The 22246-nt window shown below is 36.4% G+C and overlaps 1 protein-coding gene across 1 annotated transcript in view; it reads left to right on the top strand.

The window, feature by feature from the left end:
- CFAP47 (cilia and flagella associated protein 47) overlaps positions 1-21934 on the top strand; it is a 469227-nt gene extending 447293 nt beyond the window's left edge. Inside the window, 4 exon segments of the mRNA XM_036304204.1 lie at positions 6705-6876; positions 12012-12173; positions 16846-17014; positions 21722-21934. Of these exon segments, the coding sequence (XP_036160097.1) occupies positions 6705-6876; positions 12012-12173; positions 16846-17014; positions 21722-21934 (716 nt within the window).
- The last annotated feature ends 312 nt before the right edge of the window (positions 21935-22246 follow it).

Raw genomic sequence — 22246 nt, 5'->3', positions numbered from 1 at the left:
ATTCTTTATTTCAGTCAGTGTATGCTAAATTTCTAGTTGGTCCTTTATCACAACCTCGAGGGTCTCATTAGATTTCTTGTAGGTCTCATTAAGTTTATCGGCAGTTTCTAGAAAATTCATGAAAAAACTTAAAAGTGTGGTTTTGAACTCTATATCCAGTAGTTTGCTTTCCTCCATTTCTGTCATTTGTGTCCTTTTTCTTTGTCTCCGCATTTTTTATGCTTCCCTGTGTTGATAAAGTGGTTTTCTGTGCTAAGTGTCCTCTCAGGCCCAGTGGTTCAGCCTCCCCAATTACCTGAGGAGGACACTCTTGGTGCACCCCCCTATGGTCTTTGTGCACAGTCTTGTTGTAGTTAAGCCTTGATTGTTGTAGGTATCACTGGGAGGAATTGACCTCCAGGCCAATTGGCTGTGAGAATCAGCTGTGTCTGCAATGGGAGAACTTCTGTGCTGGAGACACCCCTCCGGGGCAAGACTTGCTTCAGTGGGGCTTTGGTGCTCACTGAGTCTGCCCCCTGAGTGTGTCCTTTATGGGTCCACGGAGCTGCAAACTGGATGGTACCACTCTGACCTCTGGGTACACTGGCTCCTGGATCCCTAGGGAGGTGCTAATCCAGCCTCTGCCTTAGGCTATCCAGCAAAAGGCTCCCTGCAGGGCTTGCTCGGGCTGGGTCCCACGGGATCAACAGGGCGGGGCTAGCAGTTATGGCTGATCTGAGAGGCTCCGCTTCTCAGTGTCTCAGCAAATGCTGCAAGCCCCTTCAAGAGAAAGCTGCCCTAGAGTTCCGACCGATGCCAGACAGTCCCACTTCTCCCGTATTAGTCTGGGTCCCCAGATACTCACCCGGAACTGGAGCTCAGAGCCTGAGACTCCCTCCCGTTTGAAAACAACAACCGCGCCCTCAGCCTCCAGCCTGCTCCGTGTGCACCTCTGTACTTTAGTATTTTACTTCCGCACTGCGCCTCCTCTGAGTCTCGGTTTGCTTTTCTCTTTCCTGCTAGTTGTAGAATTTCCACTCAGCCAGCCTTCCTGTTGTTCAGGATGATGTCTGTTCCATCTTTTAGTTGTATTTTTGAAGTGGTTGTTCAAGGCAGCAAACTCCGTTGTTTACCTATGCTGCCATCTTGGTTTCTCTCCTGCCCATTTTTTTTTAAATTGGATTGTTTATCTTCCTTTTGTTAAGTTGTATGAGTTCCCTGTAGATGTTGAAGATTAAACCCTTATCAGAGATAACATTGGCAAATATGTTCTCCCATGCAGTGGGCTTTCTTGTTGTTTTGTTGATGGTTTCTTGTGCTGTGCAGAGGCTTTTTATTTTGATGTAGTCCCATTTGTTTATTTTATCTTTAGTTTCCATTGCCCTAGGAGCTTTATTGGTAAAAATATTGCTACGACAAATGTCTGCTATTTTGCTTCCTGTTGCCTCTTTTCAGATTTTTATGGTTTCCCATCTTATATTTAAGTCCTTTATCCATTTTGAGTTTATTTTTGTGCATGGTGCAAGTTAGTGGTCTAGTTTCATGTTTTTGCAAGTATCTGTCCAGTTTTCCCAACACCATTTATTGAAGAGACTGTCTTGTCTCCATTGTATGCTCTTACCTCCTTTGTCAAATATTAATTGAACATAGTGGTTTGGGTGGGTGGATTTCTGGGTTCTCTGTTCTGTTCAACTGGTGTATATGTCAGTTCTTATGCCAGTACCAGGCAGTTTTAAGAACAGTGACTTTGTAGTATAGCTTGATATCTGGTATTGTGATCCCACCTACATTGTTCTTCTTTCTCAAGATTGCTGCAACTATCCAGGGTCTTTTTTTATTCCAGGTGAATTTTTGGAGAGTTTGTTCTAGGTCTTCGAAGTATGCCATTGGTATTGTAATGGGGATTGTGTTGAATTTATAGATTGCTTTGGGTAGTGTGGACATTTTAAAGATGTTGATTCAAACAACCCACGAACATGGTATATTCTTCCATTTGTTCAAGTCTTCCTCTATCTCTTTTTTCAATGTCCTATAGTTTTCCGTCCTTAGTTAAGTTTTATTTTACGTCCTTAGTTAAGTTTATTCCTAGGTATCTTAAATTTTTTTGTGCAATGGTAAATGGATTTTTTTTTCACTTCTCTTTCTGTGAGTTTATTATTAGTGTATAAAAAGGCCATAGATTTCTGGGTGTTAATTTTATATCCTGCTACTTTGCCAAGTTCACTTAGTAGTTCCAGTAGTTTTTTGATAGAGTCTTTGGGTTTTCTATGTATAGTATCATGTCATCTGCGAATAAGGACAATTTTACTTCTCTTCCAATTTGGATGCCTTTTATTTCATCTTCTTGTCTGATCGCTATGGCTAGCACTTCCAGTACTATATGGAACAGGAGTGGTGAAAGTGGGCATCCCTGACTTGTTCCTCTTCTTAGGGGAAATGAGTTTAGTTTTTATCTATTGAGTATGATGTTGGCTATAGGTTTGTTATATAAGGCTTTTATTATGTTGAGGTATGGTCCTTCTATTCCCACATTGCTGAGAGTTTTTTTATCAAGAAAGGGTGTTGGAATTTGTCAAAGGCTTTTTCTGCATTGATTATATGATTATGTGATTTTTGTCTCTCAGTTTATGTGATATACCACATTTATTTATTTGCGGATATTGTACCATCTTTGCATCCCTGGAATAAATCCCACTTGGTCATGGTGTATGATCTCTCTAATGCAATGCTGAATTCAATTTGCTAGAATTTTGTTGAGGATTTTAGCATCTATGTTCATCAAGGATATTGGCCTGTAGTTCTCTTTTTTTGTGGTGTCTTTATTTGGTTTTGGAATTAGGGTAATGAGGGCTTCCTAGAAAGAGCTTGGAAGTATGCCTTCCTCTTGAATTTTTTGAAGTAGTCTGTGGAGGATAGGTTTTAGTTCTTCTTTGAATGCTTGAAAAACTCCCCTGTAAAGCCATCCAGACCAGGGCTTTTGTTTGCTGGAAGATTTTTGATCACTGCTTCAATTTCTTCGGTAGTTATCGGCCTATTCAGGTTTTTTTATTCTTCTTGATTGAGTTTTGGGAGCTTCTATTTTTTTAAGAATATGTCTTTTTCACCTAGGTTGTCCATTTTGTTGGAATAGAGTTGTTCATCATATTTTTTCATAATCGTTTGTATTTCTGTGGGATTGGTTGTTACTTTGCCTCTTTCATTTCTGATTTTGTTTATTTGGGTCCTCTCTCTTTGCTTCTTGGTGAGCCTGGCTAGAGGTTCATCAATCTTGTTTATCCTTTCAAAGATCCAGCTCTTGAGTTTGTTGATCTTTTGTATTTTTTTTTGGTCTCTATGTCATTTATCTCCTCTCTGATCTTTATTATTTCCTTCCTTCTGCTTACACTGGGCTTTTCTTGTTGCTCTCTTTCTAACTCTTTGAGTGGTAGGGTTAGATATTTTATTACCATCTTTTCTTTTTTTGTTGAGATAGGCCTGCAGAGCTGTGAACTTCCCTCTCAAGACTGCTTTTGCTGTGTCCCATAGATTTTGGATTGTTGTGTTTTCATTGTCATTTGTTGCCATGATGCTTTTAATTTCTTCTTTGATCTCTTTGGTAACCCAATCATTATTTAAAAACATGGTATTTCGCCTCCAGATGTTTGATTTTTTTATTGTAGTTGATTTCTAATTTTATGCCATTGTGATCTGAGAAGATGCTTGATATGATTTCTATCTTCTTGAATTTGAAAAGACTTTGCCTGTGCCCCAGTATGTGGTCTCTCTTTGAAAATGACCCATGTGCACTTGAGAAGAATGTATATTCTGTGGCTTTGGGGTGGAATGTTCTGATGATGTCAATTAATTCCATCTGATCTAGTGAGTCTTTTAGGATTGCTGTTTCTTTGCAGATTTTTTATTTAGAGGATTTGTCCAGTGGTGTTAGTGGGGTATTAAAGTCCCCTACTATGACTGTATTGCTGTAAATCTCTCCCTTGATATCCTCCAGAATTTTTTTTTTATGTGCTCCTGTATTGGGTGCATATATGTTTACCAGAGTTATATCTTCTTATTGAATTGCTCCCTTTAGTATTATGAAGTGGCCTTCCTTATCTCTTATTATGGTCTTCACTTTGAGGTCTAATTTGTCTGATATAAGTATTGCTACCCCAGCTTTTTTTCATTTCCAGTCACTAAAAACCCTTTTTCCATCCCTTCACCATCAGTCTGTGTGAGTCCTTTCTTCTAAGGTGGGTTTCCTGTAGACAGCAGATATATGGGTCATGTTTTCTTATCCACTCAACTACCCTATGTCTTTTTATTGGGGCATTTAATTCATTTACATTTAAAGTTATTATTGATAGGTACTGGTTTGTCACCATTTTTATTCTTTATGCCTGTGTTCCTTCTTCCCTTCCAATTTCTTCTTTTTATAGCAGGCCCTTTAGCATTTCTTGCTTTGCTGGTTAGGTGGTAATAAACTCCCTTGTTCCTTTTTTGTCTGTGAAGCTCCTGAATTCACCCTCAACTTTTATTGATAGCCTTGCTAGGTATAGTATTATTGGATTTAGACCCTTGCTTTGCATGACTTTGTATATATCATTCCATTCTCTTCTGGTCTGATGTGTTTCTGTTGAGAAATCAGTCGCTAGTCTGATGGGAGATCCTTTGTAGGTAACTTTCTGTCTTTGGCTGCTTTTAATATTCTTTGTTGTTGGTGTTTGCCAATTTAATTATAATGTGCCTTGGCATTGACCTTTTGGGGTTCATTTTATTTGGGACTCTGTGAGCTTCTTGGATTTGTGTGAGTTTTTTCTTCCCTATATCAGGGAAGTTTTCTGTCATTATTTCTTCAAACTGGTTTTCTATTCCTTGCTCTGTTTCCTCTCCTTCTGGTACCCCTATTATGTGGATGTTCTTTCATTTTGTGTTGTCCCAAAGCTCCCTTATGCTCTCCTCCTGTTTTTTAATTTTTTTTCCAGAAGCTGTTCTGCTTGTGTATTTTTTCCTACCTTGTCTTCTAGCCTACTGTTGATGTTTTCTATTGAGTTCTTTATTGCAGCGATGTCATTTTTCATTTCTTCTTCTTCATTTCCTCTTGGTTCTTACACATATTGTTGAATTTGTCTTCTATCCTTTTCAGTGTTCTTATGACCATTGTTCTGAATTCTTATTTTGACATATTGCTTGCCTCTATTTCGTTTACTTCCTTTTCTGGTGATGCCTCCTTTTCTTTCATATGGGGGCTGTTTCTTTGTCTCCCCATATTTGCTCCTGTCAGGGTGTCTGGTCATGTAGCTCTCTCTCTCCTGCATTGACTTAAAGGCACAAAATATAACATGACAAGACACAATGCCCAGGGCACCAAACATAAGTGTATTCAGGATACCAATAACCCCTGAATAAAGGTGACCACCAGATAAAAGAGAATTAGGGGAGAAAAAACAGTGCAAAAATGATATTGAGAAAAGGTAAAATGTAAGAGAGGAAAAAAAAGAGAAGAAAAAAGAAGGGGAACAAATATATTTATTTGGGGGGAAAAACTGCAAAAAAGCAACAGCTAATCTAAAAAATGCAAACAACAAATACTCTGAGATAAATGCAAACAACAAACAACAACTAATCCAAAAAATGCAAACAACAAATACCCAAACAACAAACACCCAACTGAATCCGAGGAGGCAGAGCTCTCTCTAGGCGATCTCTGACATTTCCATCCATGGATTACCTCACCAGTTGTGTTTAATTCACCAATTCTGGGTGGATGTTGTTCGACTCAGCTGTACCTTCTATCTGCTCTGTGAAAAGGCACAGGGCCCATCCGCATATTTGGCACTGCTTTGTTTCCCTCTGAACAAACTTTTTATGCACCCACGGCCGGGGAGGCTGGAGGGTCAGTGTTCGTGGGTTTGCAGCTGTCTATCACTCATAAATACAGACACTCTCCACACATCCACACACTCTCCTTTCACTCTCTCACACACTATCTTGCAGCCTGCTGTCCCATTGACCGCCATCTTGGATCTCCCAAAAATCCTTATTGTTGAAAGTATTGCATAGGTCCTCTTTTTCCCCCCAGTAACCTCTTCCAGCCCATTCCCACACCCCAAGCCCTCACCATCCCATTGTCTTTGTCCACAAGTTATGCATATATGCATACAAGTTCATTGGTTTATCTCTTTTCACCCACCCTCCCTTGCCTTCCCTCTGAGGTTCAACATTCTGTTCATGCTTCTAATGTCTCTGGGTCTATTTTTGATCATTAGTTTATTTGGTTCATTAGATTCCACATATGAGTGAGATCATGTGGTACTTATCTTTCTCTGACTGGCTTATGTATTGTTTAAACTTAATTCAAATCTTTATAAATTATGTCTATAAGCTTTTAGTACATTTATTATATAGAGCATGTCATACTATTTGTACTTTACAGTAAATATTGACTACTCATTTCCATTTGGCTATTTCTTATTTTATAAGTCTGAATTTTAAAGATTTAAGGATGATGAGAATTATCTTTGGTGATTGTTTTTTATATTCATTCATTTATTTACCTTTTAACAAAAACATATTTAGGACTATTATGTACCTGGTAATACACTTGGTATTATGAAACCAAAGCTCAATAATATCTGCTCTCTCCCTCCTTCTAAATACCTCTGCATCATTATTGTTGACATGTAACTGATATCCAATCTATTAATATTTACTTAAATTGAAATGCACTTTAATCTTGATTTTCCTAGGAATACCTATAAAACGTGAATTTGAATATGAGATTCTATATGAATCTGACGAAGTAAGAGTTGACTTACAGCCCTGTGTGGCTGTATATTTGATGAAGAGATCTTACAATATCAAGACTCAAGTGATAACATTGGACTTCAACGTGATATTTTCACCAAAGAAACCAATGAGGTAAACCTGCTTTTATCTATTTTTTCTTTAAAGAATATTACTACTATTTTAAACTGATGTTTATTATTCTTTCCATTCTTCTATATTTGGATTGCATTATTTCTTTGATGCTGCTGAGGCAAATATTTTGGGTTAGATTATTTTTGTAGCTGTCAAGCTATGAAAAGTGCCTGATGAAAAATGAGTCCAAATGATTAGAAATCTAAGATATCCTTCCCGAATATTGACCTCCCTAAGTTCATTAAGGTATAATATTAACAAAAAAGAACAGTCTGCTTTGTAAAATTAAGAAGGTGAAACAGAATGTAATCAATAATATTGTGATAGCTTTGCATGGTGGCAGATGCTTATTAGACTTAGGGTGATGATCACATTATAAGGTTTAGAAATGTGGAATCACAAATGTTTTACACCTGAAACAGATTTAATAGTGTACGCCAACTATATTTTAGTAAAAAAAAATAATAATAATAATGAAAAAAAATACTGATTTGTCACCATACATTGCCGAGATGATGTTTCTTGATACTTCTCAGAACCAGTTCAAATTATGAAAATCCTAAACTATGTTCTTTTTACTTTATAATTGCTGTCGTTACCCTTTTACGACCTAAAACCATAACATCGCACATAGTCTCTAGTAAGGTTTAAGAGGATTATATTGGAATCCTTTAAAATAGCGAACTTTAAATGTCTGTCCACTGGGAAGCCTTATCCAGGGTCTTTATATTTATTTTTTTTTAGGCAACTAATACTTAGTACCTGCAAATACTGTATGTTAGGTCACATCTGAAATAGTGTTTTATTTATATCTTAATGCAGTGATACTTATTATAAGACTTATCATATGCACAAAGTACAAAATGCAGCCTGGCAATGAAAAACAAAACAAAACAAAACAATGGAAAGCATTACTTGTGCTTTTAATCATTTCTATAGTTTAACAATGTATCTGATGTAGCCAGAAACATATTTAAAGTGGTTTTGAATATGTAGTCCAATAACTAAAAGATACCACAGTCATCTTCAGGAAGCAGTAATAAAATCAAGCTTCAAGAAAAAAGTACACTATAAACATTGACATTATACCCTTTTATCTTCTCTTTAATTTTATAGTTTTCTATGCTTATTTGTTAGTATTTTTACACACTTAGCTTTGCAGTATTAATTTAGTGATATGGAAATTACCGGCAACAACCATAAGGGGAAAATGTTATTATTAGTGAATATGAGCAGAACCAATGTGAATTTATAGTCATGTAACATTTTACAGATTTAGAGCTTCTTGGTGAATATTTGAGAAACTTATTTAGGGTAACTTGTATGCACAGTTCATAAATTTTTGTGAGTTTTGTGTGATGTTCTGATGTAGTTTAATAATTCTATTTTGTGCATATGTTTATAAATTCATTTACCTTTGTCATTCCTTCTTCTATATACATTTGAGATGGTTCACTGCAAGACATAGTTAAATGAGAAAAACTAATATAAAACCAATAGCTCTAAACTCTGAAAAAGAAGAACAAAAATAACTTTATCCAATGCTTTACCTAGATAATTAAAATAAATATTAAATTCAATTCTTGTCTCCCTCGTTGGCAAGGTAGAATGAAAAACAAAATTTTCATGTTTTTCAAAAGGAAAATGTAACAAGGTAATTTTTAGCATCCACCCTTTCACAGAATATCATTATATGTAATAAAAATAATGGTCAGGACTCTAAATGGTAGTTTTACAAAGAAAAAAAACAGGAATATTATTCCTAAAGTTCTTTATTTTTTCTTTCTATAAAAATCAAGGGTTTAGCCCTAGCCAGTTTGTCTCAGTGGGTAGAGCATCGGCCTGAGGACCAAAGGGCCCCAGGTTCTATTGTGGTCATGGTCATATACCTCCGTTGCAGGTTCCTTTCTGGCCCGAGCAATCAATATGTTTTTATCTCATGTCGATATTTCTTGCTGTCTTTTTCTCTCTCTTCCACTCTCTCTAAAAATAAATGGGAAAATATCCTCGGGTGAGGATTTAAAAAAATTTTAAGGGTTTAATACAAATACTTAAGAGATCAATAGTTACTATTGTCATTAATCTGGTTATTCTAATTTAACACAGGTCTAAACTTTTTTAAAAAAAAATGATAAATAATAGATACCATTTGTCTTAGGGCATCTTTAAAAATAGTAATTATCTTAGCTCAACTTTTTCCTGGAAATTTTTGCCTGCTCAAGTAATGAACAGAATGGGAACCCAACATTCAATTTTACAGGGTTTGGGGGAGACAACTTAGAATAAGAAATATCACATAGGTGCATTGTTAGGAATCCACAGTATTGACCACAAAATGATTCATATGATCATCCCTGAAACTGAGTGGTCTTTCTTGCATGGGCCAAAAAGTTTGACTCAGTGATTTCTCACTAACTCCAAGGATTATCCTGCTGAATGAATTAGTTAACATTGTTCATTTGAACATGTTCATTCATTTATTCAAAAATCACTTAACATCTTCAAAAGAGACAAAAATCCCTGTACTTTTAGATTGTATAGCCTATTGAGTATAATAGATGAGAATATTAAATGTATATGTAAACAATAACATTTAAAATTGTCCTGAGAAGAAAATATATAAGGGGGGATAGAGAGCTATGAAGGATGCACATCAGATAAGTGGACAGTTAAGATTCCTTGAAGAGATGATGTCTGAACAAAGACCTTATAAATAGGAAGATCTTAAAAGAGTATTTGAGATAGGAAACAAGTGCAGGAGAATATTTTTACTTATAGAATTCTAGTAGTAAGGAATCCAGTGTTTCTCTAATGCAAAGTGTTTCTGTAAGCAAAGGAGAAAGTAAGGTTGGCGAGTTTGGACAGGATCTGATCATATAGTATTTTGAGGCTATGAATTTGTCTTTTATGCTAGAAACAATTGAAAATGACTGAAGGATAAATTGAGGGGGTGACTTAGGGTAACTTGTGCACATGATTCATAAAATTATGTCTAAGTGCTGGGTGAGGCTCTGTTGTTGTTTAACAGTTCTATTTTGTACATATATGTGCATATTCATTTACTTCTGCCATTTCATGCTCCAAATGAATTTGGGATGGTTCAAAGGAAGATACAGAGTTAAATAATAAAAACCAAAATAAAACAATAGCTTGAAATTATGGAAGACCTCTCCTTTTTGGAAGATGGCAAGAGTAGAAGCAGGAAGACGAGTTATCAAATTAGTGCTCTTGAAATAGTGCCGAGAGGAATATAGTTTCATTCACTAAGATAGGAGAGTGTGAGAGTGGTGTAGGAGTAGCATTTACATTTTGCATATATGTTTGCATATAATAAGATATATCAGTCATCATGGACTAAGTCCACTGTTTCATTTCAGTATACATTATTGTTACCGGCAACTCTATCAAAGGGTTATTTTTAAATTTTTGGCACCAGTTTTTTTTTTTTTATAGTATTAATAATGTAGCAATGAACATCCTCATACATGTAACTTCTTGAAATAGTCGATGCATATCTCTGGGGGAAATTACTAATTGTGAAATTCCTGGTTTAGTGTGTGCAGCTTTAAAATGTGGTATGTTATTGTCCAATTGTTACCCAAATGGTCTAATACTTTTTTAAAAAAAAAGATTGTGCTTTCTTTTTTCTTTTTTAAAAAAAATATATTCTTATTGATTTCAGAGAGGAAAGGAGAGGGAGAGATAGAAACATCAATGATGAGAAATAATCATTGATTGGCTGCTTCCTGCACACCCCACACTGGGGATGGAGTCTGCAACTCTGGCATATGGGCTGACCAGGAATCGAACTATGACCTCCTGGTTCATAGGTCGACGCTCAACCATTGAGCTATGCCGGCTGGACTGGTTGAATACTCTTATTTTTTTAAAAATATATTTTATTGGTTTTTTACAGAGAGGAAGGGAGAGGGATAGAGAGTTAGAAACATCGATCAGCTACCTCCTGCACACTCCCTACTGGGGATGTGCCCACAACCAAGGTACATGCCCTTGACTGGAATCGAACCTGGGACCCTTGAGCCCGCAGGCCAATGCTCTATCCACTGAGCCAAACCAGTTAGGGCGGTTGAATACTTTTAGACTCCTATCTAAAGAGGATAAGAGTTCCAAGAACTGTTTTTCCTGACAGTTTTACATAAGAGGGTTGTAATTTATTTGTCCATTATGACATGATATTGCAACCACATGATTACATGTTTGAGTCATTTCCACTCTAAGCAAGCAAAGAGGTAATTAATTATTCCTCAACTTCAGCTACTAACTACTCTGTCTCCACTCTTCTTCACAGCCAAAGGCTTAGAAAGGCTCTCTCTACTTCTTCACTAATTCAGTTGCCACTCAATTATATGTTATTGTGTAAGGGGTTTGTGATCTTTATCAATTACAATATAATTTTTATAAGTTTCAATTTAAGTCAGTTTTATGGGGCTTTGGTAAGTATTTGCAGAAAATATTTTTCTCTATGTGAAGCAAGGGTTGAAATTTTTTTCAGTGTTTCATTTTGTTTCTTTAAAAAAAACTTTTTTTTATTGATTTCAGAGAGGAAGGAGAAGGAGAGAGAGATAGAAACATCAGTGATGAGAGAGAATCATTGATTGTCTGCCTCCTGCATGCCCCACACTGGGAATGAGCCTGCAACTTTGGCATGTGCCCTGACCGGGAATCAAAGCGTGATCTACTGGTTCATAGGTCAACACTCAACCACTGAGCCATGTCAGCTGGGCCACAGTGTTTCACTTTGAACCAAAAATTCCCATATGGATCTCCTATTAGCATAACACTTGGGACCATTTACCAACCTCTCCTTTGCTGGTCACAGAAAATTTTCACAGTCAAATCTACATATGTTTCTGGATTTTAGTAAATACCTACAGAGTAGATAAGATGTGCTACAAAATAATTACCTCAAAAGGAGAATGATAATATAACCTGTGACCTAAAACTTATAAGTGCAATTAACAGCCATCTACATTTTTTAAGAATTAAAAGTCGCAGTGTTTTTACTAAAACCACAAGGTTTGCTTAAACTTTGACCTTAGATATAAATCTATTATACTGTATTCTCTTTGCTTATTTTCCTATAGATTGTGTTATAATCTCTTTTTCTATTCAAGGTCTCAAATTATACTAAAAATAGAGTGTATAACAGATGGGATCTGGAACTTTCCCGTAACATTGATTGCTACTGAGCCTGAGGTGGATGATGTAATTAATATTGAAGGAAAAGGTTTATTTAAGGAAGCTGTTACTGAATTCTGGCTGTCCGGTCGGAAAAGGTAATATATATCACGCAAGGGTATGCAACTGGTTTTATGAATGTAATTTATGCTAAACTGGTAAACAGAATTTAAGATGAAAAATTCTATTATTTCATCTTTTGCTGGTTAAGTCAGAGCAGTATTGCTTCTATGAGTCAAAGCTCTATATGTTTCATAATTTTTATTTAAAAATTTAAAAATAGGCCCTAAAGGTGAAGACCAAAAAACAAGAAGCAAAAGTAAACAGATATTGAAATTTAGGATAATGTTTCTATTTGTTTTTCAAATGATACTTTAATGTATTTTTGAATGATAAATGGGATGTTTTAGAATGTTTTACAATAAATGTTAATGGTTTGGGATTATCTAAATAGAGATGATTGGGTAACTTATATTGATTCAATTTCTGTATGATTATTCTCCTTAACCATGGATATCTTTGTTATACTTGTGATAACATAGGCACCATGACCACAATCATTTTACCTGTCTCACATGTGAAATATGTTTTTACAGCTTTTTTTTTTTTAGGGATAATGTGCATACCATAAAGCTCCCCCATTGTAAATGTACCTTTCAGTATTTTTTTTTTAATTTATAGAATTTTCTATCATAACCACATTCCAAGTTAATTACACTCCCATCCCCCCCCCCCCCACAAAAAAAATTCTTTCAAGCCCCTTTGCAGTTAACCCCCATTCCCACACACAATATCAGGAAAGCTTTTATTTGCTGCCTATTGTTAGATAGGATTTTATTGATATTTTACAGAGAAGAAGGGAGAGGGATAGCGAGTTAGAAACATTGATGAGGGAGAAACATCGATCAGCTGCCTCCTGCATACCCCCCGCTGGGGATGTGCCTGCAACCAAGGTACATGCCCTGGACCGGAATCGAACCTGGGACCCTTCAGTCCACAGGCCAATGCTCTATCCACTGAGCCAAACCAGTTAGGGCTGGATGCAGATTTTAGTGTGGATATAAAGTTTTCAACTTCTTTGGGTAAATACCAAGTAGCACAATTTCTGGATTCTGCGGTAAGAGTGTTTTTAGTTCTGTAAGAAATCTCCACATTGTGTTGTAAAGTGGTTGTACCGTTTTGCACTCCCACCAACAATGAATGAATGTTCCTGTTACTCCATTTCCTCACTAGCATTTGATGGTGTCAGTGTTCTGGATTTTGACCACTCTAATGGAAGTATAGTGGATCTCATTGTAGTTTTGGTTTACATTTTCCTGATGACATATGATGGGATGTATCTTTTCAAATGCTTATTGCTGTCTGCATATCTTCTCTGCTGAGGTATATGATAAGGTCCTTGGCCCATTTTTAAAATGGGCTGTTTGTTTTCTCATTGTTGAGTTTTAAGAGTTCTTTGTATATTTTTGATAACAGTCTTTTATCAGATGTGTATTTTGTACCCTTGATATTGTCTTTCATAGAGTAGAACTTTTTAATTTTAATTAAGTTCAGTTTATTTATTATTTCTTTCATGAATTGTGTCTTTGCTGTTGTATTTACTGAGGCATCACTATACCCAAGGTCATCTTGATTTTCTCTCATCATAACTTCCAGGAGTTTTATAGTTTTGTGTTTTACATTTAGGTTTACTATACATTTTGACTTTGTCTATTTTTGAGAAGAGTGTAAGGTTTGTTTTTGCATTAATGTTCCAGCATCATTTGTTGAAGAGACTATCTTTGCTCCATTATACAGCCTTTGCTCCTTTGTGAAAGATCACTTGACTCTATTTATGACTATATCTGGAGTTTCTTAAGCTCCATGACCTATTTATCTATTCTTTCACCAATGCCACACTGTCTTAATTACTATAACTTTATAGTAAGTCTTAAAGTCAAGGAGTGTCAGTCCTCCAACTTTGCTCTCCTTCAATATTGAGCTGACTATTGAGTCTCTCACCTCTCCCTATGAACTTTAGAATCCATTTGTTGATAGCCATAATATAACTGACTGGGATTTTGATTGGAATCAAATAGAATCTATAGATCAATTGGGAAGACTGACATCTTGATGAGTGGGCAGTGATGGATTTTATGTTACTGGATCATAGTGAGCACATTCCCCATTTGTGCTACACAAGATGTGAGGAGTGGAATAGGTGAAGGTAGCACTTAACTTACTGGTTTTCTTCATTTCTAAAACAAATGGCTTCCATGCCTGTGTTTCATGATGGCGAAGGGTGGCCCCTGTGTGTGTCATAGAAATTAAATCCTCAAAGGTACTGGGCATGCCTGGATGCATTTTCTGTACTTAGTTCAAAATGAATGATGGACAATTACATGTATGTTTGGAGCTTTCGCATTGGATAGGAGTGGGTTTCACTTAGCCGTCTTTTTTTAAAATATATATGTATTTTTAATGATTTTGAGAGAGAAGAAGGGAAAGGGATAGAGAGATAGAAACATTTATGAGAGAGAAACATCAATTGGCTGCCTCCTGCACATTCCCTACTGGGGATCAAGTCTGCAACCTGGGCATATGCCTTGACCTGCAATCAAACCGCTGACCTCTTGGTTCATGGGTCAACGCTCAACCACCGAGCCAAACTGGCCGGGCATACTTAGCTGTCTTGAATCCATTGTAGTCTTATTCACAACTTCCAAAAATATTTCAAGTTATTAGATATTTTGGTTTAAATGTAAATTGATTTAATGCATTCAAAAAATTTTTCAGAGTTGGTGAAATGGTTTCCTCATTACCAATAATTTGCTCAAATGTAGTATTGGAACAAAACAACATTTGGAATAAGACACCCAAGTTATATTTTTCAATTATAAACAATGTTGTAACAAAATTTGCTACTTCTAATTCCATATGTATCCTTTCATTCCAACCCATTTTATACATTATAGTAAAACCAATATCCTTAAAACAATGTTATTAACATGCATATAACTTCTCTTGTCAAAAGCATTTAATAGTTCTGTGTTTCTTAGCCAAGGTAGCATCTAAATTATATATGCAGTTCATCATGGTCCTAGCCCACTCAGACCTTCAAGATTTCCTCTCCTTGCTGTCTAGAATAGATCTTCTTTTTCAGTCATATGGAAAAAAAAGTAACTATTCTCAGAGCCTGTCTTATCCATTACTATTTCTTACTTGTCTTCATTTTCTTTCTGCTTCTAAATGCCCTTCTTATCGCCTCTCCAACTTTCTGAATTCTACTCATTGTTCTTCTCATCACAATAAAATCTTAAACTCCTATAGTATTGTGTGAATCAATAATCATTGTTTTTCTTTCGATACATCTGCCTTATCTTTCCAGCCAAGTTTTATATATATATTTCTTAGACAATATATAGGTTTTTTTATTTCTTTCTAATGTGTCCTCTGTCTTTTGTATTTCCAGTACTGGACTTTGTTCAGAATTAGAATATGTATCAATGCCTAGCACCAGTAATAACATGTTTTAAAGCAAAAACACTCATGATGATGACTACATTAATTTTTATTAATCCTTATATGGTGCTGTTCTCACTGATTGAATGACTTTTTATTTTATTTTTTTACATATTTTATTGATTTTTTACAGAGAGGAAGGGAGAGAGATAGTTAGAAATATCGGTGAGAGAGAAACATCGATCAGCTGCCTCCTGCACATCTCCCACTAGGGATGTGCCCGCAACCAAGGTACATGCCCTTGACCGGAATCGAATCGGGGACCTTTCAGTCCACAGGCCGACACTCTATCCACTGAGCCAAACCGGCTTTGGCAGATTGAATGACTTTATAGGAATTAACTTCATTTTAAAAATATGAAAACTAAGGCACAAAAAAGTTAAGTAAATTGCCTGAAGTCATGCATCTAGATAGAGCTACAATTTCAATCTAGGCCATCAATATCCAAAGTCCACTTTTTCAAACCATCTGCCAAGATACTCAATACATATTTGCTGAATGGATGAGTAAGTCCCAACCTGAACCTCCCATATCTCCTTCTATGTTTCACTGGTGGATCTGTTTTTCTACCTGCATCTCCCTTGTCAGTTTGAATTTAATTTCTCACTTACAACCTTCCATGCACTTTACCTCTCTCCTGCTTTGTTCTGCCAAGAAGTTCCTCACCTTCTTTCACAGCCTTCATTGCAATGTAATCAACCTTGACAGGAAGATGGTCACTTGAATCTTAAATGTCACTCAGTTCACTTCAGATCATAGCAACCTATCTTCTGGCCCAAGAATCTTTAATGAGCCTGTAAACTACTTTCATCTCACTTCACACGTGGAAAATGAAAGGAGAGTGAGCAAATAGCACATTGAAATAGAAGTAAAAACAATGGCTTTACAATAGCTGTTGAGGTGAGACATTTCAGATATTAATTTCTTTACAAATGACTGAATTTTCATTTGGGGCATTGAGTTATTCCAATTTGTATAGCAAAAAAAACTTTATTCTTTGTAGACTATAAATATGTGATTGAAAAAATATTTAAGATTCTATTTTGTCACCCTGGGAAGAATGACCCTTCAATAATTTTTAAAATGCTTCCTCGCTGTTACTCTGTGAGCATTCCAAAAAGTTACAAGTATCAGACTCACCACTGCATGGCAGCATTAGTGTTTCACTGCAGTCCATTACAGAAGGATATAAACTCTATTCATCAAGTTCTCACAAAGAAAATGAGGTAATGATCAAATTTAAAGATGATACTTACATTTTTGTTTCAGATATGCTGATGACTTCGTGGCATACTTCCTACCTGACAGTGATCCTGAGTTTTTCGTAAAACCTGAGTCTGGAGAAATTCCTCCTTTTGACAGTAATGGGATTACCCTCCTGGTGGGTTTTAAACCCCAAATGTATGGCAGAAAATATAAAGCAAGATTAGTAATACAGGTGAGTTCTATAAAGGCAATTGTTATGGATTTATGATGTCCCTAAAGGCATTGAGTGATCTAGGGAGGAAAGGTTACACCTAATGGTCACAGATAAAGAATAGCAACATGCCCGGCAGGCATTGCTCAGTGGTTGAGTGTCGACCTATGGACCAGGAGGTCATGGTTTGATTCCCGGTCAGGGCACATGCCCAGGTTGTGGGCTCGATCCCCAGTGTGGGCGTGCAGGAGGCGGCCAATCAATGATTCTCTCTCATCATTGATGGTCCTATCTCTCTCTCTCTCCCTCTCCCTTCCTCTCTGAAATCAATAAAAATATTTTTTAAAAAAGAGCAACATTATCTTGCAAAAGTCAACATATTTCAATTGCTCTGTTTTATTTGAATTTTCTTTTGTCCAGTAAAGAACTTTTAATTATGGACTATAACAAAAAGTTGTCATCACCAGTGGGAAGTAAGAAATGATTTTCCTTCCATACAGAGGAAACATGGAAGAGACAAATGATGACTGCAAAGTGATTTGTATACTAACAATGTTGTCTATAATAACCTATTCAAGAACTTTAGGTGATTTGAGATAGAAATTTTCAGAATCTTTAATTAAGGTATAAGGTGTTGTCAAAATGTTAAAGTCTGAAATGGAGAAAGTTAATTAGAGGTAAAATTTATTTTGAATTGAAAAAACATAATATGAAATGGGTCATTAATAAAAAGCTATCATTTCATTAAGAGTTAATATAATGGAATATTATGCAGCAGTAAAAAAGAAGGATCCCTTACCCTTTGAGATAGCATGGAGGGACCTGGAGAGTATTACGCTAAGCAAAATAAGCCAGTCAGAGAAAGATAAGTATCACATGATCTCACTCAACTGTGGAATCTAATGAACAAAATAAATTGATGAACAAAATAGATCCAGATATGACATGGAAGCATGGAACAGACTGACAAGAGAAGGGGAAGGAAGACGTTAACTGAAAAATGTGTATACGTAACCCATGGACACAGATAATAATGCAGTGAGGGGAGGAGGAGTGAGGTGGAAGGGGCCAACGGGGGGGGGGGGGGGCGCGGGAGGAAGTGAACATTTATGATACTTGCAGTAAAAGGTTTGGAGTGGGCCAGGGTCACACACCTATGACATGGGGCCATAATGTATCAAACGAGATTTTAATTTCAGGCACCTGGGTGCAGGTGGGCTGAGTCCAACAAAAAGGAGTCAGCGGATACTGAAGGGGGAGGCAGACTTCTATTAATCCTTGCTGGCTGCAAACCATTCTGCTGACATAAGGGTCCAATCCATCCTTGGCTCCTCCCTGTGCCAGATGGCTAGTGATTATCTAAGCTATGCGGTGTTCAAGGCTGCAAGCTTTCTGCAAGACATCTGCTAAGCACAATAAGTTTTCTCTGCCCTGTTTTATTCTCTTTAACCCTTTCATTCAGCAATAAAGGTAACATAAACATAATTTTGAAAATTTATCCAGTAAGCAAAATTTCTCCATAAAATTTTACATATATTTTACTAAGACCATTTAGGCTGAAGATAACTTTCAAATTATGAAAAAAATACCACTGTCTATTTCAGTAGCACATCCACAAAGGACATATAGTCATGATTCATGATACAATTTTTTTTAATATATATTTTATTGATTTTTTACAGAGAGGAAGGGAGAGAGATAGAGAGCTAGAAACATCGATGAGAGAGAAACATCGATCAGCTGCCTCCTGCACATCTCCCACCAGGGATGTGCCTGCAACCCAAGTACATGCCCTTGACCGGAATCGAACCCGGCACCTTTCAGTCCGCAGGCCGACGCTCTATCCACTGAGCCAAACCGGTCTTGGCATGATACAATTTTTGATACCAAAGTGATCACTAGACTTCTAAATAAGACACTAATTAGGAAATGCCGTGGGCAGAAAAATGTGCTGTTACTGCTTCAATGAACAGAGAAAAGAATAATGTTGAGTATTGCCTGAGAAAAGTATTTGTATTGGTCATCTTTCTGAGAGTTCTTGTCGCCCAGGTAAATAAAAGATAAAGCTTCTGGAGCCTTGCTGCACACAGCCCTTTGCTGCATTGATACTTGATTTAAAATGATCAAGTCGGTGTGCCTACTTCTCAAGAAATAAGAGCACACTTTTAATCTAAGGAGCTTAAAGGACATCTTTAAAATGAGATTTCCAAATTAAAATGGTGTTCATTTTTTGCCCGGCTGTTGTGGCTCAATGGTTGAGCATGGACCTATGAACCAGGAGGTCACGTTTTGATTCCTGGTCAGGGCACATACCCAGATTGCAGGCTCGATCCCCAGTGCAGGGTGTGCAGGAGGTGGCCTATCGATGATTCTCTCTCATCATTGATGTTTCTATCTATCCTTTCCTCTCTGAAATCAATAAAAATATAATTTAAAATTTTTTCAAAAATAAAATAAAATGGTGTTCATTTTATCTAGTGTACAGTGGAATTTCTGAAATTAAATATGAGACTTTGCCAACAAAATCTGTGCCTCGTTTCCCTGTGTTGATTTGACAATTTAATCACTGGCAGTGGAAATGAAGGTTTTTTGTAAGAGAGTAAGTTGGTATATGGCATCAGCTGAGAACATGACATTTAGTCACAAAGTGGTACAGTTTGATAAAAGTTATGTGGGAGAAATTGAAATTGAAACACGTTGATTCTCTTTTTATTATGGAAAATTCCAAATATGTGTAGAAATAGAATAATTCATCTTCATGCACTTAAAATAAAGTATGAACATATCAATTCATGGCCAATTCTGCTTCAAGTATATTCCCACTCCCTTCCCAACTTTCCATAGTATTTTGAAGAAAATACAAGACATCCTTTTATCTGAAAATATTTTCTTTTAATCTCTAAAAGACAAAAATCATAACCACCTTCAGGCACAGTGAATACACCTGAGTGAGCTATATGAAGGGATGTACACCTATCTGAAACTTAGCTATGCATAGGGATTTTAGAGAGAGAGGAAAAGAAAGAAAGACAGAGGAAGAGAAAAACATTGATGTGAGAGAGAGACATCAATCAGCTGCCTCCTGTATGTGCCCTGACCGGGAATCAAACCTGCAACCTTCTAGTGTATGGGATGATGCTCCAACCAACTGAGCCACCCAGCCAGGGCAGTGTGGATCTCTTGATGTAGCTTATCCATTTGCCCTCATGAAGCCACTTGCTTGTAAATGTACAAACTTACAATCACCGAAGTGTAGCTTTGTTTTTCAATTGAACATCTTATATGAAGTAAAATGTTAGTTAACTCAATTGTTATAGTGGGTTCTTGGTTTGTTCCACTTTTGACTCTGATTTTGAATACATAATTATTATGAACACTAGATAGAAGGGCCAATTATTATTAAAATAGGGCCATTTCAGATGTGCAAACAATGCCTGCACTTAACATTCTGATAGATGTTAATCCCTGATGATACCACAATACTCACTTGGCCTGGATGTATCCTAATGAGTTTTCTGAACATCTGTGGTATAAATCTTACCGCAAGGAAGACATCCTAGATCAGTGGTTCTCAACCTGTGGGTCGCGACCCCTTTGGGAGTCAAATGACCCTTTCACAGGGGTCGCCTAAGACCATCAGAAAACACATATATAATTACATATTGTTGTTGTGATTAATCACTATGCTTTCATTATGTTCAGTGTGTAACAATGAAAATACATCCTGCATATCAGATATTTACATTATGATTCATAACAGTAGCAAAATTACAGTTATAAAGTAGCAATGAAAATAATTTTATGGTTGGGGGTCACCACAACATGAGGAACTGTATTAAAGGGTCACGGCATTAGAAAGGTTGAGAACCACTGTCCTAGATGAACACGTAGCATCAGGAAATTCTGGAAGAGCAATGGGATTTAAGTATGAACATGAACATGCAGAAAAAGCTAGACTGCCTAATTTAATATTGCCATACTCTGAATAATCCAGAAGAAATTAACGATTTTAAAATGAATCCCTGGCCCTAGCTGGTTTGGCTCAGGGGATAGAGCATCAGCCTGCGGACTGAAGGGTCCCAGGTTCATTTCCAGTCAAGGGCACATGCAGGAGGCAGCCAGTCAATGATTCGCTCTCATTATTGATGTTTCTATCTCTCTCTCCCTCTCCCTTCCTCTCTGAAATCAATAAAAATATATTTAAAATAAAATAAAATGAATCCCTGTATAAGTTGTACTGACTTGGATTTAGATTGTAATTGTCATTAATAATTTTACACCATGCTCCGTAATTTCTCATTGTTATATCAATTATGTACTTTCATAATCTAAAACAAGAAGCACCACATTTCTTACCAGTCATTTCTATAGCCACACTCAAATTCTCACATATAGGGTCACCTTGCAATGCATTGTTACCATTGGTTATAGTTCCTGTTGGGCAACAGTTTCATGAAAACCAATAGATTGCTTCTGCTTACAACAGATGGAAATTTACTTTGTTCACAGGGCAGAACTCTGTGAGGGCCTTTTTAGTGAATGCATAAAACCAAATGCTTTCCTAAGTTTATTTTCCATGTCAATTATTTGCTTTTATCTGTGTTATTTCAGTTTGTACTTTTCCTATACCTTACATAAAGAAGAGAGGTATTGATTTGGTAAACTTTTTCCTACAGTTTTCTCAGTTCCTACACATTTTGTATAAAATTTCTTTCTCTCTGTTTCCAGACGGCCGATATGTACTATTTGTATGCTGTCAATGGATTACCCCAAAACACCAAGCCACCAAAGAATGTCAAACCCAAAATTGATGCAACTAACAAGAACTTTGACGACAGGACAGTTACTCAGCACAATTTTATCAAAGAAAATAATAACATTGTAAGGACAGGGGCGTCCTCTACCGTCAAGGGAGAGTCTTTGATTTTGAAGAATAAATAAAGATTTTCCCCAAAATATTTCTTGGTCTTAAGTAGAATTGAACATACTTTCATGATTGTTATTTCATTTTTTGACTTTCTGAGGAATAATATTTCAATGATAATAGGCCTTATATATTTTATTTTTATGTTAAATGTATTCTCTGAATATGTTATACTTACTTTCTGGGTTAATGGAGGTGATGCAAATGTTGGAATTGGTTTACTTTTTTTAAAATTGATTTTTAGAGGGAGAAACATCAATTTGTTTTTCCACTTATTCATGCATTCATTAGTTGATTTTTGTGTGCCCTGACTGGGGACCGAACCCACA

This window comes from Myotis myotis, unplaced genomic scaffold (assembly GCF_014108235.1).
Source record: "Myotis myotis isolate mMyoMyo1 unplaced genomic scaffold, mMyoMyo1.p scaffold_m19_p_4, whole genome shotgun sequence".
In the NCBI taxonomy this organism is placed as follows: domain Eukaryota; kingdom Metazoa; phylum Chordata; class Mammalia; order Chiroptera; family Vespertilionidae; genus Myotis; species Myotis myotis.
This window is presented reverse-complemented; position numbering and strand designations above follow the sequence as displayed.